This window comes from Rhineura floridana, chromosome 7 (genome assembly GCF_030035675.1).
Source record: "Rhineura floridana isolate rRhiFlo1 chromosome 7, rRhiFlo1.hap2, whole genome shotgun sequence".
Classification (NCBI taxonomy): domain Eukaryota; kingdom Metazoa; phylum Chordata; class Lepidosauria; order Squamata; family Rhineuridae; genus Rhineura; species Rhineura floridana.
Window position 1 is genome coordinate 67882386 of NC_084486.1, and position 14815 is coordinate 67897200.

General features: G+C 41.7%; 1 protein-coding gene and 1 long non-coding RNA gene across 5 annotated transcripts in view; one reads left to right on the forward strand and one right to left on the reverse strand.

The window, feature by feature from the left end:
- The window catches only part of GRK5 (G protein-coupled receptor kinase 5), a 259047-nt gene that overhangs the window by 149646 nt on the left and 94586 nt on the right, over nt 1-14815 (reverse strand). For all 4 annotated transcript variants that reach the window (XM_061635844.1, XM_061635842.1, XM_061635840.1 and 1 more), the window contains exon 2: nt 10515-10610. Coding sequence is in view for 3 of the 4 variants with exons in the window: in XM_061635842.1 (XP_061491826.1) it covers nt 10515-10610 (96 nt within the window). In the remaining variant the exon portion in view is untranslated. The remainder of the gene's footprint in view (nt 1-10514; nt 10611-14815) is intronic.
- The window catches only part of LOC133389020 (uncharacterized), a 56846-nt gene continuing 55368 nt past the window's right edge, over nt 13338-14815 (forward strand). The window contains exon 1 of the long non-coding RNA XR_009764005.1: nt 13338-13484. This is a non-coding gene — a long non-coding RNA (uncharacterized LOC133389020). The remainder of the gene's footprint in view (nt 13485-14815) is intronic.

A 14815-nucleotide genomic window follows, 5' to 3' on the forward strand; every position in this document is an offset into this window, starting at 1 on the left:
AGCTGTAACAGTTTCCCCTGCATACTGGTTCTGAGATGCGCATTTCTCCACAAACACCCCCCCCGCAGAAGCTGCTTTTCCTGTATTGTGCCTTGTATATTTTTCCCTTCACAGATCTCATGTGCCAGGTCCCTTAAATTGCTTTTGAAGACATTTCACTTAATTTGCTAATACTTCCCAGCATGAACAGAGAGCACTAATACACCACCTTCTAATTTTGAGCACTCTGCATAAATATGAATTACAGTCAAGAATTTGTATTACCCAATAACATCATGACAGACCAGCACACTCCCTATTAACACCCTCCTCATTTTCAGTGGTAAACAAAAGGCCATTTATCCTGCCTGTGATTGTATTAGGATTTTGGAGCAAGTCCAGTATATGTCATAACATTTAACACCATGTACATGGGAATTCATTGTAGGAAATTTATGACTCTTGACCACAAATAAAATTAAATAAAATAAGCTACATAATGGTATTGGTTCTATCCTTTATTTGTGCAAAATTGTTAAATATGAGCTCTCTAACTTTATGTAGGGTAGGACATTTGGGTTTAGTTGCCTGCCCCTTATGGGGAAAGGGCAACAGCTTTCTTGGTTGTTCTCCAGTTGTCCACTGCCAAAGTAATCCTTAATGGATTAAGTTTTGTGAAATAAATTATGTAAATAGAATGTGGGCTGAGATCATTTAAACTTATTTCCCCTGTGACCCCATGAAGGCCTGGAAGCTGTCAAGTGCAGGCAGCCTATGTTTTCAGTGCTAGGTTTTTAGCCTCCCAAAATGCACAAAGTGGCTTGTTTTTTCACATACTTTCTCTGATGGTATTATGACAACTGACATTTTTCACTTGATTCCATGCATTGCAATAAATATCCAAAGCTTGCAATGGCAGAAAACATTCCACATTTTGTCCAATACTGGGATGGTATTCAAAGAAAATACATTTGAGCTTCAAGTATCTTAAGGGAAAAGATTAAAAAATGGCTAAAAACAAAAGCGTTTAGTCATAGCAAAACCATAGTTCAAGAATGATGGAGGTTGTTGCTAACTGACATAGCTGTTTCTAAAGGTTTCACCAAGGTGCCCAGGACTCTTGTTAGAGTCACAAGGATTGGAGGAACCAGAGGTTCCTATTGGATCTCTTGGTCAATCACAGACTGTAACCACCAAAAGTTTGTAGATTTAGGACTGGTAAGTTAGGACATTATTCTTAAACCTGACCCTTCCATGTGGCATGTTAAATGATTAAAAGCACATACAGCAGGAAAAGCATTTTTTTTATCCCCTGAATAGTAAGGTTTTTTAAAAAATTAACAAGTACCTCTTAACTGGTCCGATGCTTGTGGAAGGAAGTGCACTATGATTGTGAAGACAATGGGTGTAAGACACATCTGGGCATATTTGCCATTCCTGGCATGTTGCTATCTGGCATGTTTTGTCTCATTGCAACTTTTTAATTCATTTTTTAATCTATGGATAGTTTGGGTATGAAATGTATCCAAAAAAGGGTTTCTTCATAGTAGTTTAGCTGGTGGAAGAGACTGTTCCAAAATATAAGAAATGGTAAGACAGTGTTAGGGTGAGGGGTGAGTGGGCACAAGGGGTGTGGTTGTCCTGGGTTTCAGGGGGCCTTAGACTCTTTATTTTTTGGGGAGTCAGATCCCAGCAGGGTCTGTATGTCTCCAGCATCCTATCAGCCAATCAGCATGAAATGGGAGTATATTAGTCACTAAGAAGAATCTTCTAACATGCTTCCTTGTCATTTCCTGCTGATTGGAGTCAATCAGAGTGAAAGGAGTTCCTATTAGTTCCTACTTCAAAAAGCCAGGTTGTGGAGAGTGAGAAGTCTGTAATTGCAGAAGAAGAGACAATGAAACCTGATGACAGCATCCCATCTACATCATCAAGCACTTTGGCAGCAGCAGGAGATAAACATGTAGACACTGTATTCAGTATTTCAGGCAATATCTCTGACAGTAAGGAAGGACTGTCAAATAGTGACAGTGCTAGAGAAGCAGAAAGGAGTATTCAAGATTATTCTATAATCTTAGAAGAGGGTGTGGCTGTGAGGGGGTGCATGAAGCGACCTGCACTTCTGAATTTGCCACTACATTACTGGTGGAGACAGACTACAAGAGACCTGAAAAAGAATACTAGTTTGTTATTTAGGTTTTTCTTGTGCTTATAATAAAAACACACCTGTTTATTTCTTCCATACCGCTACCAAATATTACACAGAGCTGAATGCCTCATACCACCCTTCACTAACTTGGTGCCCTCCAGACATTTTGGATTTACAATTCCCATCAGCTGTGTTGGCTGGGGCTGATGGGAGTTGTAGTCCAAAACATCTGGAGGGCACCAAGTTGGTGAAGAACGCCTTATACAAGCTGACTTGGGAGTTTTAATTATCTCCCACCTCTTTGATTATTGTGAAATGAGCCAGCCTGGCTGCTACTGCTTGTCAATATTTTTAGCTAATGAGTGAAGTCAGATTGACAAGTGAGTTGATTGGATACCAGGCAATAGTTGTCCCTTTTAGTGCACTTTTCCTGCTTCTGTCATCCCTTACCCCATCCTTGGACTAGGAAATTAGTTTAGTCCTAGTTTGCCCTTTTCCTTAGTAGCTAAGATTCATCTTTCCTGTGAAGGGTTCACCAGAGATCAGGTAGTCCCTAGAAGTTATTTTCTGCAAATACTACTAAACAATAAGTGTGGGTGAATATTAAAGAATCCCCCTCCCAAAAAAAGGCAAATGTGAAAACTTTGCAAAGAGGCTTACATGTGTTTTCTGCTTTGCGGGAGCTAAAACACAGGGACTCATTAAGAATTCACTGTATAATTAACTTACAGTACACTGGTATGCATGTCTACTCAGAAGTAATTCTCTTTGTGTTTAATGGGGCTTACTTTCAGGTAAGTGGGTACAGGATGGCAGCCCAGGCTTTGGTTTAGGGTTGGCATTAGGGAAAAGCAGGGTTCTTGTGCCGTTAACTGCTATATGACAGGCAGAAAGTCAACACATCAAGTCTTTTCTAGTGTGAAAATACAATTACCGGGAAAGCTTCCCCATGACTACTACTTTCCAGTTTTGTGTTATGCCTTGCCCCCATGGCAGCCATTTTGTGATTGATGCCACCAGCACTCTCCCTCAAAATTTGAGATGTGCCCTCTGGACCAAAGAATTTGGCAACCCCTGGGCTAAACAATTGCATATATATGAAACTGCATCAAGGTTGGGGGCAGTGCTTTTTTTTGTTGGGGGAGAACTGGGTTAAGCCTTGGTACAGTCCTTTTGGCTTTCACTCCAGAATTAGCCAACAAGAATGCTTTAAGGCATTTTGTAGTTGCTGAAACATATAACAATCTAACAAAATATTGTTTGCATGTGAACATCTCACTGCCAGAAAAGTAGCATCTTTTCCCATGTTTACTGAGTTAACATGCTGGGAAACCAGCCACAGGAACATCATTTGGAGCTAATCTGAGCTCCCTTTGATAACATGGAGAAATACCCTTGTTTGTGTACAGACCATGCTTCTTATGACCACAGCAAGAAATAGACGCAAGTCTGAAAGTGAAACCCTACTTTGTTTTTGACCTTATCGTTCACTGTTTAGACTGGAAATAATAGTAATAATGATAATGCAGCACAGCACTTGCTGACATTTGTTTCCTCGATCAAAAATGTATAATTACCTTCCTATAGATTAAAATTAGTCTTGAACAGTTGAAATGGAAATGGACTGCCTTCAAGTCGATCCCAACTCATGGCTACCCTATGAATAGGGTTTTCATGGTAAGCAGTATTCAGAGGGGGTTTACCATTGCCTACCTCTGAGGCTAGTCCTCCCCAGCTGGCTAGGGTCTGCTCGGCTTGCCACAGCTGCACAAGCCAGCCTCTTCCTTGTCCGCAACTGCGAGCTGGGGGGTAACTGGGCTCCTTGAGACTATGCAGCTTGCCCACGGCTGCACAGGTGGCAGGGCACGTAACCCCTGAGCCACTCACTGTGGTGGTGATCTTTAGCTGGCCCTTTACACCCAGGAGACACGAGCGAGGATTTGAACTCACAGACTCTGGACTCCCAGCCAGGCTCTCCTCCCCACTGTGCCGAGTTAACAACTGCTTTGATCTCTCTTGTGAAATTTTTATACATACAGATCCCAAGACTAATCAGTATCTTTCTGCTCTTGAAACAGAGAGGCATCATTTTTTAATAGTTAAGTAAATCGTTCTTTCGGTATGGAAAACCCTGTTCTGTTGAGGATATCACCATTTAAGACAAAATCAGCTACATTTCTTGATCAATTAGTGACAACACAAGCCATCAGTGTTAACAAAACAGTTGAGATGTTCTGCAGCACAGCCTTTTTGTACACTTCACTCTTTTGGGGAGGTGTGGGGGGGAAATCTTGGTTTATTACAATTTTTGGAACGTAATGCATAGTCATCAAAGATCACAATAACCAGCTTTTGCCTATTCAATGAAAGCACCTTGGACAGCTCCTTGAAAGTTTGTACTAAAACCCAGAGTGGATTCATTGCCCTGGTGACATTGGAGCCACCAGCCTCCACTGCCTCATTGGTTTTAGCCTTGGCACAGCCATGTGATTCGGTCCAGTCTAGGGTCCAGTAGCTGTGATATGTTCCTAGCCTCTGTGTCACCACCAAAGAAGCCCAGGATAAAAGACCTTACCCTCCACTCAGAGTGGTGTGCCAAGAATAGACATGAGAAGAAGTCAGTAGTTCACTGGATATTGTCAGGGATGCACTGAGGATATTTGTTTGTTTGTTTATTATTTGAATTATATCCCGCCATTCCTCCCAGCAGGAGCCCAGGGCAGCAAACAAAAAGTACTAAAAACACATCAAAATATCATAAAAACAGACCTTAAAATACATTAAAACAAAACAACTTTAAAAACATTTTTAAAAGAAAAAGCTTTGAAAACATCTTTTAAAAATGGTTAAAAAATATTGTTTTAGTTTTTTTAAACATATTAAAAGCAATTCCAACACAGATGCAGACTGGGTTAGGTCTCAACTGAAACGGCTTGTTGAAAGAGGAAAGTCTTCAAAAGGTGCCGAAAAGATTACCAAATCTGAGACTTTATTTTGCTGCCTGCTGTTTAGTCTGGATAAAGGAATGGATTTTATTGAGGAATAAAAGACTATTGGATTTGGAGGGCCATAATTTGAAGTGGGGATGGCATGGATATCTATGGTATGACAAAGTAAAAGTAAATGTAGACTTTAACAATCATTTTATAAGACGTCCTCTGTTGAAAATATGGAATAGATACAAACCAAGGTTTTATTCGAAAATACCATTATGTGTCTCAAGTCAAGAAGCGTTTTATAGAAGAGAAATGACTGGAAAAGAGAAATGGTTAACTTATCAAGAACTATTAGAAAATGTACATGGAGAATATACAATGAAAGAGAGAGAACAACTGACAAAGGAAGGATATAGTTTTCAATGGTTTGCCTATTTACAATTGTTAGAAAGATATAAAATGGACAAGAAAATGTATGGGTTTGAAATAAGTAAACCTGATTTTGAAATACGATTGTGTACAAATGATGAAAATATAATTGCGAAAATGTATAAACTCTTATTGAAAATGGATATGGAGGAAGAACAAGTAAAAGAGTGTATGGTAAAGTGGGCAAAAAATTTTGGTCATAACATACAAATGGATCAATGGGAAAATATGTGGAAAAAAGGTTTGAAATTTACACTATGCTATAATCTTAAAGAAAATTTTTATAAAATGATGTACCGTTGGTACATGACTCCAGAAAAGTTGTCAAAAATGTATAGTAATGTTTCTAATGTTTGTTGGAAATGTAAACAACAAGAAGGATCATTTTATCATATGTGGTGGTTATGTAAAAAGGCAAAATCATTTTGGGCACAGATAGGTAGGAAGATGCAAAAAATTCTAAAGATAAATATTCAGTCAAAACCAGAATTTTTTTTATTGGGTTTTATGGATAAACAAATAGAAAAGAAATATGGAAGAATAATATTATATATGATTACGGCAGCAAGATTATTATATGCACAAAAGTGGAAAATGGAATCAATACCAACAATGGAAGAATGGCTATTGAAATTAATGGATTTAGTAGAAATGGACAAATTGACATGTTTACTTAGAGAAAAATCGACAGATACATTTCTTAAGGAATGGAAGCCTCTCTTAGACTTTTTGTTGAAAGATCAAAATAAAATGATGATACTGGGATTTGACGATTAATTAAGACAGCCTACGGAGAAAAGGGACTCTGTATGTATACATTAAGGGACAGGTTTGATGTATATTATATACTTATAGCTGATCTGCGACAAATCGGAAGTCAACTATTTTATTTTCATTTTTTGTTGATGTATTGTTATGTTTTTTTGACTTTGTTTTGTTTGTCTTTTGAAAAATTTGAATAAAAATTATTAAAAAAAAAAAAAAAAAAGGTGCCGAAAAGATAACAGAGATGGCGCCTGCCTAATATTTAAGGGGAGGGAATTCCATAGGGTAGGTGCCGCCACACTAAAGGTCAGTTTCCTATGTTGTGCAGAATGGACCTCCTGATAAAATGGTATCTGCAGGAAGCCCTCACCTGCAGAGCACAGTGATCGACTGGGTATACAAGGGATAAGATGGTCTTTCAGGTATCCTGGTCCCAAGCTGTATAAGGCTTTGTACACCAAAACTAGAACCTTGAACTTGGCCAGGTAGCAAATGGGCAGCCAGTGCAATTCTTTCAGCAGCAGGGTGACATGTTGGCGATACCCTGCCCCAGTGAGCAGTCTTGCCGCCACATTTTGCAGCAGCTGCTGCTTCCAGACCAACCTCAGGGCCAGCCCCACATAGAGCGCATTACAGTAATCCAGCCTGGAGGTTAACAGTGCATGGACAACAGTGGTCACGCTATCCTGGTCCAGAAATGGCCGCAGATCTCTTACCAGCCGAAGCTGGTAAAAGGCACTCCTAGCCACGGAGGTCACCTGGGCCTCTAGTGACAAAGATGGATCCAGGAGCACCCCCAGACTATGGACCTGCTCTTTCAGAGGGAATACGACCCCATCCAAAGCAGGCAACTGACCAATTATCCGACGTTGGGAACCACCAACCCACAGTGCCTCTGTCTTGCTAGAATTCAGACTCAGTTTACTGGCCCTCATCCAGCCCACCACCGCGTACAGGCACCAGTCCAGGGCTTGCACGGCCTCTCCCGATTCAGGTGTTATGGTGAAATAGAGCTGGGTGTCGTCAGCATACTGCTGACACGTCACCCCAAAGCTCCTGATGACTGCTCCCAAGGGCTTCATATAGATGTTAAACAGCATGGGGGACAAGATGGTACCCTGCAACACCCCACAGCACAACTGCCAGGGGGCCAAAAGACAGTCACCCAATGCTATTATCTGAGAGCAACCCTGGAGATACGATCGGAACCACTGTAAAACAGTGCCTCCAATACCCATCTCACCAAGTTGGCCCAGAAGGATATCATGGTCAACAGTATCAAAAGCCGCTGAGAGATCAAGTAAGAATAACAGGGTCGCACTCCCCCTGTCCTTCTCCCAATAAAGGTCATCCATCAGGGTGACCAAAGCCGATTCAGTCTCATAACCAGGCCAGAAACCAGACCGGGATGGGGCAAGATAATCTGTTTCATCCAAGAATACTTGCAACTGCTGCACACAACCCTCTCAATCACCTTCCCTAAGAAAGGGGTATTTGCAACCAGTCAGTAGTTTTCACAAACCAGTGGGTCCAGGGTGGCCTTTTTCAGGAGTGATCGGATCACGGCTTCTTTCAAGGCAGCTGGAACCACTCCCTCCCACAATGATGCATTGACCACACCCTGGATCTATTTGGTCAAACCCCCTTGGCAAGCTCTAATAAACCAAGAAGGGCAAGGGTCGAGAGGACATGTTGCTGACTGCATCATCGCAAGCACCTTGTCCACATCATCAGGCCGCATCAACTGAAAGCGTTCCCAAGACGTTGAAGCAGACGTTGCACTGGATACCTCATTGGGGACTAGAGTAGATGTGGATGGGGCATCAAGACTGCTATGGAGGTGAGCAACTTTACCCTTCAAGTGCCTTGCAAACAATTCACAGTGGGCCTCCGAAGAGTCTAAAACTCCATTTCCTGGAGTTGATGTCAACAGACCCCTGACAATACGGAAAAGCTCCACTGGATGGCTACTTGAGGATGCAATGGAGGCAGAGAAGTGGGCCTTTTTCGCCACCCTCACTGCCACACAGTAGGCATGGTTATGATGTTTTACTTGTGCCCAATCAGCCTCACAGCACGTCTTTTGCCACTTGTGCTCTAGCCGTCGTCCAGCCTGTTTCATTGCCTTTAGCTCACGGGTGTACGAAGGTGCAAACCTGGCTCCACAATGCTGGAGAGGGTGCTCGGGGGCAACCGTGTCAAGAGGCCAATGTGTCTCAGTGTTCCACAACGTGAGAAGGGCTTCAACAGGATCACCTGCTCTATCTACTGGGAACTCCCCAAGGGCATTCAGAATCCTGTTGATTCCATTAATCTGTCACCACCCCTGCAGAGAAGGATCAGAGCCCTAAGTCTAACCTTCACCAGGAAGTGATCTGATCATGACAATGGAGTGACATCCACCCCCCTGTCTCCAGACCACCCCTTCCTCCATCTGGAGCAAAAACCAAATTGAGGGTGTGCCCTGCCCTATATATTGGGCCAGTGACAACTTGGTTGTCATGAAGGCCATCAAGTCCCAAGCCGGAACACTAGAGGCAGCTTCAGCATGGACATAGAAATCACCCAGCACTATCATTCTGGGCTCCTCCAACACCACAGCCGAGATGGCCTCTGCCAGCTCAGTCAGAGAAGCTGCCGGGCAGCAGGGTGGATGGTACACCAGCAGCAACCCTAGTTTACTGTCTCCTTGGTCTGACACCAGGTGCAGGCCCTCACAGCCAGCTCCAAAACAGTGGATTCCTGGTGACAGAGATGGAAGTTCTGTAGACCACAGCAACTCCTCCGCCCCCGCCCCCGTCCCTGCAGCCTGTGCTGGTGTTGCACCGAGTATCCAGGTGGGCAAAGCTGGGTCAGATCAACTCCTCCCAGCTCACCCACCCAGGTCTCGGTAATGCACACCAAATGGGCACCTTCATCCACAATCAAATCATGGATGACAGTGGTCTTATTGTGTACTGATCTGGAATTAAACAGCAACACACACAGGCCAGTGGGCACAGCAGATGAGCAACAAGGAACCCATCCATGAGTGGAGTGGCAGCAAGGAACAAGTTGCAAATAGCTTTGCCCTCATCTTCTATGGTAATTCACCACATCCCCATGGCTATATTTCCCTCTACCAGTGATCACTGAAATTGGGGTGGCATCACCCATGTTGTGCTCACCACTGGTGTAATGGAGAAGCCTTCCCCATCATGGTGACATTCAGATGTTTTGTATGAGAGCTCCCATCAGCCCCACCCTGCACAGCCAATGTTTAGGGAGGATGGAAATTGTGTCCAACAACATCCAGAGGGCACTAGATTGAGGAAGGCTAGCATTGTCTTGGACCAGGCAGACCTGGCTTCAAAACTTTCTTCAGCTCATTGGGTGATCTTTTAGGTAGCCATGCTCTCTTAGCTCAATATCTCATACATTCTTTCGGAGGATAAAATAAATAATTCTATGCATATTATCCTAAGCTTCTTGGAAGAAGACAGGATATAAACAAGTGCAAAACTGCTTTTTAAACTTGAGGAAGGTCGTTTGCGATGTGGCGTGTGAAATACAAAATAAAAAATAAAAAACTAATCATATAAAGTATGAACACTCCTAAAGGGACAATGTGCACAGGATGCTGGGCAATGGAAACAACCCAAATTCAGTTACATGTGCTGATTCCTCATTGAACTGAAAATGTAGATGTTCAACGTTATTCTTTTTGTATGGCCCTTTCATTTTCTAGCTCATAGTTGCAAAAACAAAAACAAAACCCAACCCTGGGAGTCTGCAGTAACAGACAGACTGCCCCATGCCATTTAAAACCCACCTTATTTAGCACATTATTTATACAGACCACAAGGAAATCCCTTTCTTGTGCAGGATATTCCCATGCAGCTACATAAATCCACATCCATGTGCACTGGGGCATTAACATATAACGTGACCATGCCAACAGTGCATCAGCCTAAGCCATCGATTGCTGCACATGTGGCAGGAAACATATTAAGTGAGTACACTTACACATGAGCAGGTACATGTGGAAAGCTTACAAAGCCTTACATGAATAAGGCCTTTCCTCATTCATTTACTTGCATTTTCTAGTATAAATCAGGCCTTAATTAAAAGATGTTAAGAAGTTTAAAATTTCACCTTTTAATGAACTGATTTAATAAGTTTCCAAGCAGTCATATTAAAGACAAGCCTCCTGTATATTTCATGGAGGGGTATTGATAAAAGCACTTGAAAAACAAAACCAGGAAAACATTTCTTACCAATCGTTCTTCGAAGATCTTCACACTGACTGATGTGTGGAAACTTCAGGATCTCCTTCCACTTTTTGCTTTTACCTTTGCGTTTTCCTCCACCCCCTGAAGGAGAAGAAAGGAGGTTGAGATTAAGATTTATTATATCCTGTTCTCATTTTCCCTAATCCCGCCCCCCCATACACACACCCCTCAGCTATGGTTTGGTATGTTCATGCATGGATGGGTGGAGTTTTCAAGGGTTTTGTATAATCAGTATATAATAGTTGTGGGGCAATGAACATTTCTTCTTCGCCTTCCAAGAACAAACTGCTGTGGGGACCACAAAATATTTATTTCACAGAAGAGAAACTGGTGATGCTCAGAATCCCACCCTCCAAATAGTGATTCCCTCCCACAAAAAAGTTTAAAGACCACACAAAAAAGGAGGCCAGACTCCTAAGGAAACACAGGCATCCAACTAAGACAAAAAAAATACACTCCTAAATTTTTTTTAAATGGGAGGGGCAAGGGGCCTTCGCAGGGACCGGGAAGGGGGTGTGTGTCTGAGACCACTGGGGGGAATATTGGAACCTGGCTTGAGCATGACACAGTTGCAAATAAGCGGTGCATAGGGGTGGGGAAGAAATCCTCAGAATAAAGCGGACGCACTCAATTCGATCCAGGGAGATCATGACCCAGACTACATCAGGAGTCCACTTTAAAATTCGCAGACTTACAGATCCCTGCAGGTCTCTGTCCAGGTAACATGGTGTTTGATTTTCCTGTACAATTCCCTCTGAGAAAAAGAGGACATTCCATTCCCAGGGGGGTCTTGCTCTATTGTATTCTAAGCACATGGTGGCAAGCAACTCTGCACACTAGCTACTCCAGGATGTGGGTGGCTGGATAAATTATTTTGGAGCTTTTTTAAAAAGGCAAGGAAAAGGGTTACCTGGATTATTATTTGTTTTTTAAAAACCCTTTATTTCTGCATGGATTTTAAAGGATATTTCCCTTTAAAATCTGCACAGAAATGGGATGGGACAGATTTAGTCCCATCTAGAACTAGGATGGACAGGACTTTAATGGGACTGTTCAACCCTAGTTGTGCAGGAGAAATAAATTATTACACCACAGTGCAATTTGAAAAGGAACAGTATGAACCTGCCTCGTCAAACCATTTTGTCTAGAAAATATTATGGGAAATAGCTTTACATTTACAGAGGATCTATAGATCAAAGGTGTTTGCTACAAGATCTGAATGCAACTTTGATGGATGTGACTATTTTGAGTGTAATTATTAGGCTTGGTCTAAAAAGGTACATGCACTACATCAAATATATATATGCAACCACATGAGAGATTCTTTCCATAAAAAACATATATAATCCTAGCAAAAAGATTAGTCCCTTGCCAAGTTCTCCACCCTGCCCCAATGTAGCCCTATTGATGTCAGTAGACTGATTAGCAGATTTCTCCATGTTATAGCTATGGGACTGGGGCCAAAACTAGATAGAGCAAGACTAAATTCACAAATGAATTGCTATACCAATTTGTTTTATTATTGAATTCGTTAATGATATTGCTCTTTGTTCTTCCTGCACTTTATTCTGTGTTTTCAGAATTTATAGAACTTAGATGGCCAGTCAATTTCCAGCACTAGCAATTGTTCTGCTCACCATAGTTGTCGCAGAAAAAGTTAACCTGGCATCCAGCTGGATAACATCCTCAGAAAGGAACAGCTTTGCAAACAAGAAATGATAAAGCACCTGGAGAAGTCAGACCTTATTCAAGTATTAATATTATAGTAATGTGAATTCCCACCTAACAATACATTACCAATTCAAAATTAATTAATGTACTAAAACTGGATAGAGTTGGCTATTTTGGAAAATTCCACCAGATTCACCTGCAGAGCTGGCATGTCTGCATATACAGATACACTTCCAGATTTGGCAGGGATAACTTCCTTTGAAAATGATTTCAGTGAACTGCTGACAACTCTCATTTTACCTGCAATTGTTTACAGGTCCCATTGACTGTTCCATCTTTAGGTTCCTTCTTGCCTCAGTCATTGGATTAATCCCTTGTGCCCTTTTTTTATTCAAGAAATATATAATGTTGAATCACCCTACATTTCTGGATTTGTTTATAGTTGCATCTTCTATTAAATGTCATCATACCTGTTTACACACACACACCTGCTTCCTCAATAACATTTTTATTTATCCTCCTCTTCTCTGTCTCCTCGAGTCTTATCTGCCCTTAGTATTTTACAGTTTTTGAAAAAACCCTACTCTCTGGTTTTAAAAATACCCTGGGGAATTCACAGAGCTATATAAACATTAATTACCAAACAGAACACAAAACAGTTGGCTTGAGTATCCTTATCAGACTTGGCAATCTGTAGCACTCCTTGACTCACAGCAGCAAGGAGAATATGGAACAGCTATTACAAGTATTAAATGTCGAAGAACAAAAGCAATGAGAAGTAATTATGGTGCAAATTAAAACAGAAGCAAACGTTGTTACCATGTTAAAAAATAGGACATAAATTACTCAGGATGAAAAAAGTATGCACAAGCATACCAAAATTATGTATTTCTAAAAACGAATTTCTGCCAGGATTGGTGGGGATGGGGAAGAGACTGGAGTTCCCTAGTTACAAGCATGATTGGTGCACGATACAGCCAATGGCTTCTCCCCTCCTATTCCTTGTCCTACAAAAACAGCTGCATCACTTGATGACTCATTTGCTTGTGTCTGAGCGTAATATAGCAGCACTCTTTTGCCCGTGACGTCTTTACGTTAAAGATTCCAATCAACTGCTTTAATCTGTCTGACCTTTCCAGCTCACAGCCTGTCTCTTGAAGCCATCCTCGTTTGGCTCGCTCCAAATGCAGTTCAGCAAGACAAGAATTGTACGTGTGTGAGGGTGTGTTTGCGCCTGTATGTAAGGACCTGAAGGACATAATGCACTGAGACAGCTGAGACAAGGTAAATTGTCTGACTGAACGAAAAGCTTAAAAGAAGAATCTCACTGGATAGGATGGTAATTGCAGAGGTGTAAAAATGAAGGCTATTCAGCTCTTGCTTTGATTCCGTCTGTCATGTTCAGAGGCTTTCTAGGTTGCCATCACAGCTTTTGCCATCCAAAACTGGGTGGAAGAACCATTTTGTATGCCCCAGTTTCACTATTTGGGCTTGAAGTCATCTTAATGGATTGAATCTCAGGATTCTGGCTGCACCATGAGTTGACGCCATTACATCAAGATAGATCTCTCTCTGGTTTTCATTAATGACTCAGCATTTGGACAGAGCTCTTTGTACCAAGTTAAGCCACCGTGCTACAGCTCTAGGAAGATGAAATAAGCATGTTTTAGTGCTCAGTTGTGATCCTCATGAAGTTAGATTGTTATTAGTAGATATGTGGCAATTCACTGAATGAAAGATGAAATCTCTTTAATGCCTAATTATGGGTAGGGAGGTGGGGTTGGTCAAGTTAATTGGTGAGTTTTGCTGCAACGATGAAGGACGGGGGAGGTCCAGCCTAACACGCATATGTGAAGGAGCTTCAATATGCTTGAACTATATTACCACCAAGTTGGAAGAGAAGTATTCCGATGGTTAATTTCCAGTGATGAGGGGAGTCAAAAGGAGCCTGAAAGCTGTCTATATTGGGGAAACTGTGTCCTCTAATCTCAGATATGTGGATTGTGATAGGGTTATTCAGCTGGAAAGGCAATATGAATGTAAGTATGTAACATATGACAGAGAGCCAGTGTGGTGTAGTCGTTAAGGTGCTGGACTATGACCTGGAAGACCAGGGTTTGAATCCCCACACAGCCATGAAACTCACTGGGTAAACTTGGGCCAGTCACTGCCTCTCAGTCTCAGAGGGAGGCAATGGTAAACCCCCTCTGAATACCGCTTACCATGAAAACGCTATTCATAGGGTCACCATAAGTTGGAATTGACTTGGAGGCAATCCATTTCCATTTTTCAACATATGATAGGTGTTTTGATACCACCCCTCAATCTTGTTTACAAAAAATATATCAATTAATATATAAATACCAACAAAACCTAACCTAAAAGGTCACAAGATAATAAAAACTGTGAGCAAGATTAAAACTGTATCTTAACAACTTGGGAAAATAAGGAGGTTTTTGCTTGGCTTCAAAAAGACAATTAAGTTAGACACCAAACCTCTCTGGGGAAGAGTGTTCCAGAATTATGGAATCACAACCAAGAAGGCATTAAAAGGAAAGCCTGTTCAACTTCTGGAACAGGGAAATGGCCTGGACAGTCAACATGATCACTCCTGA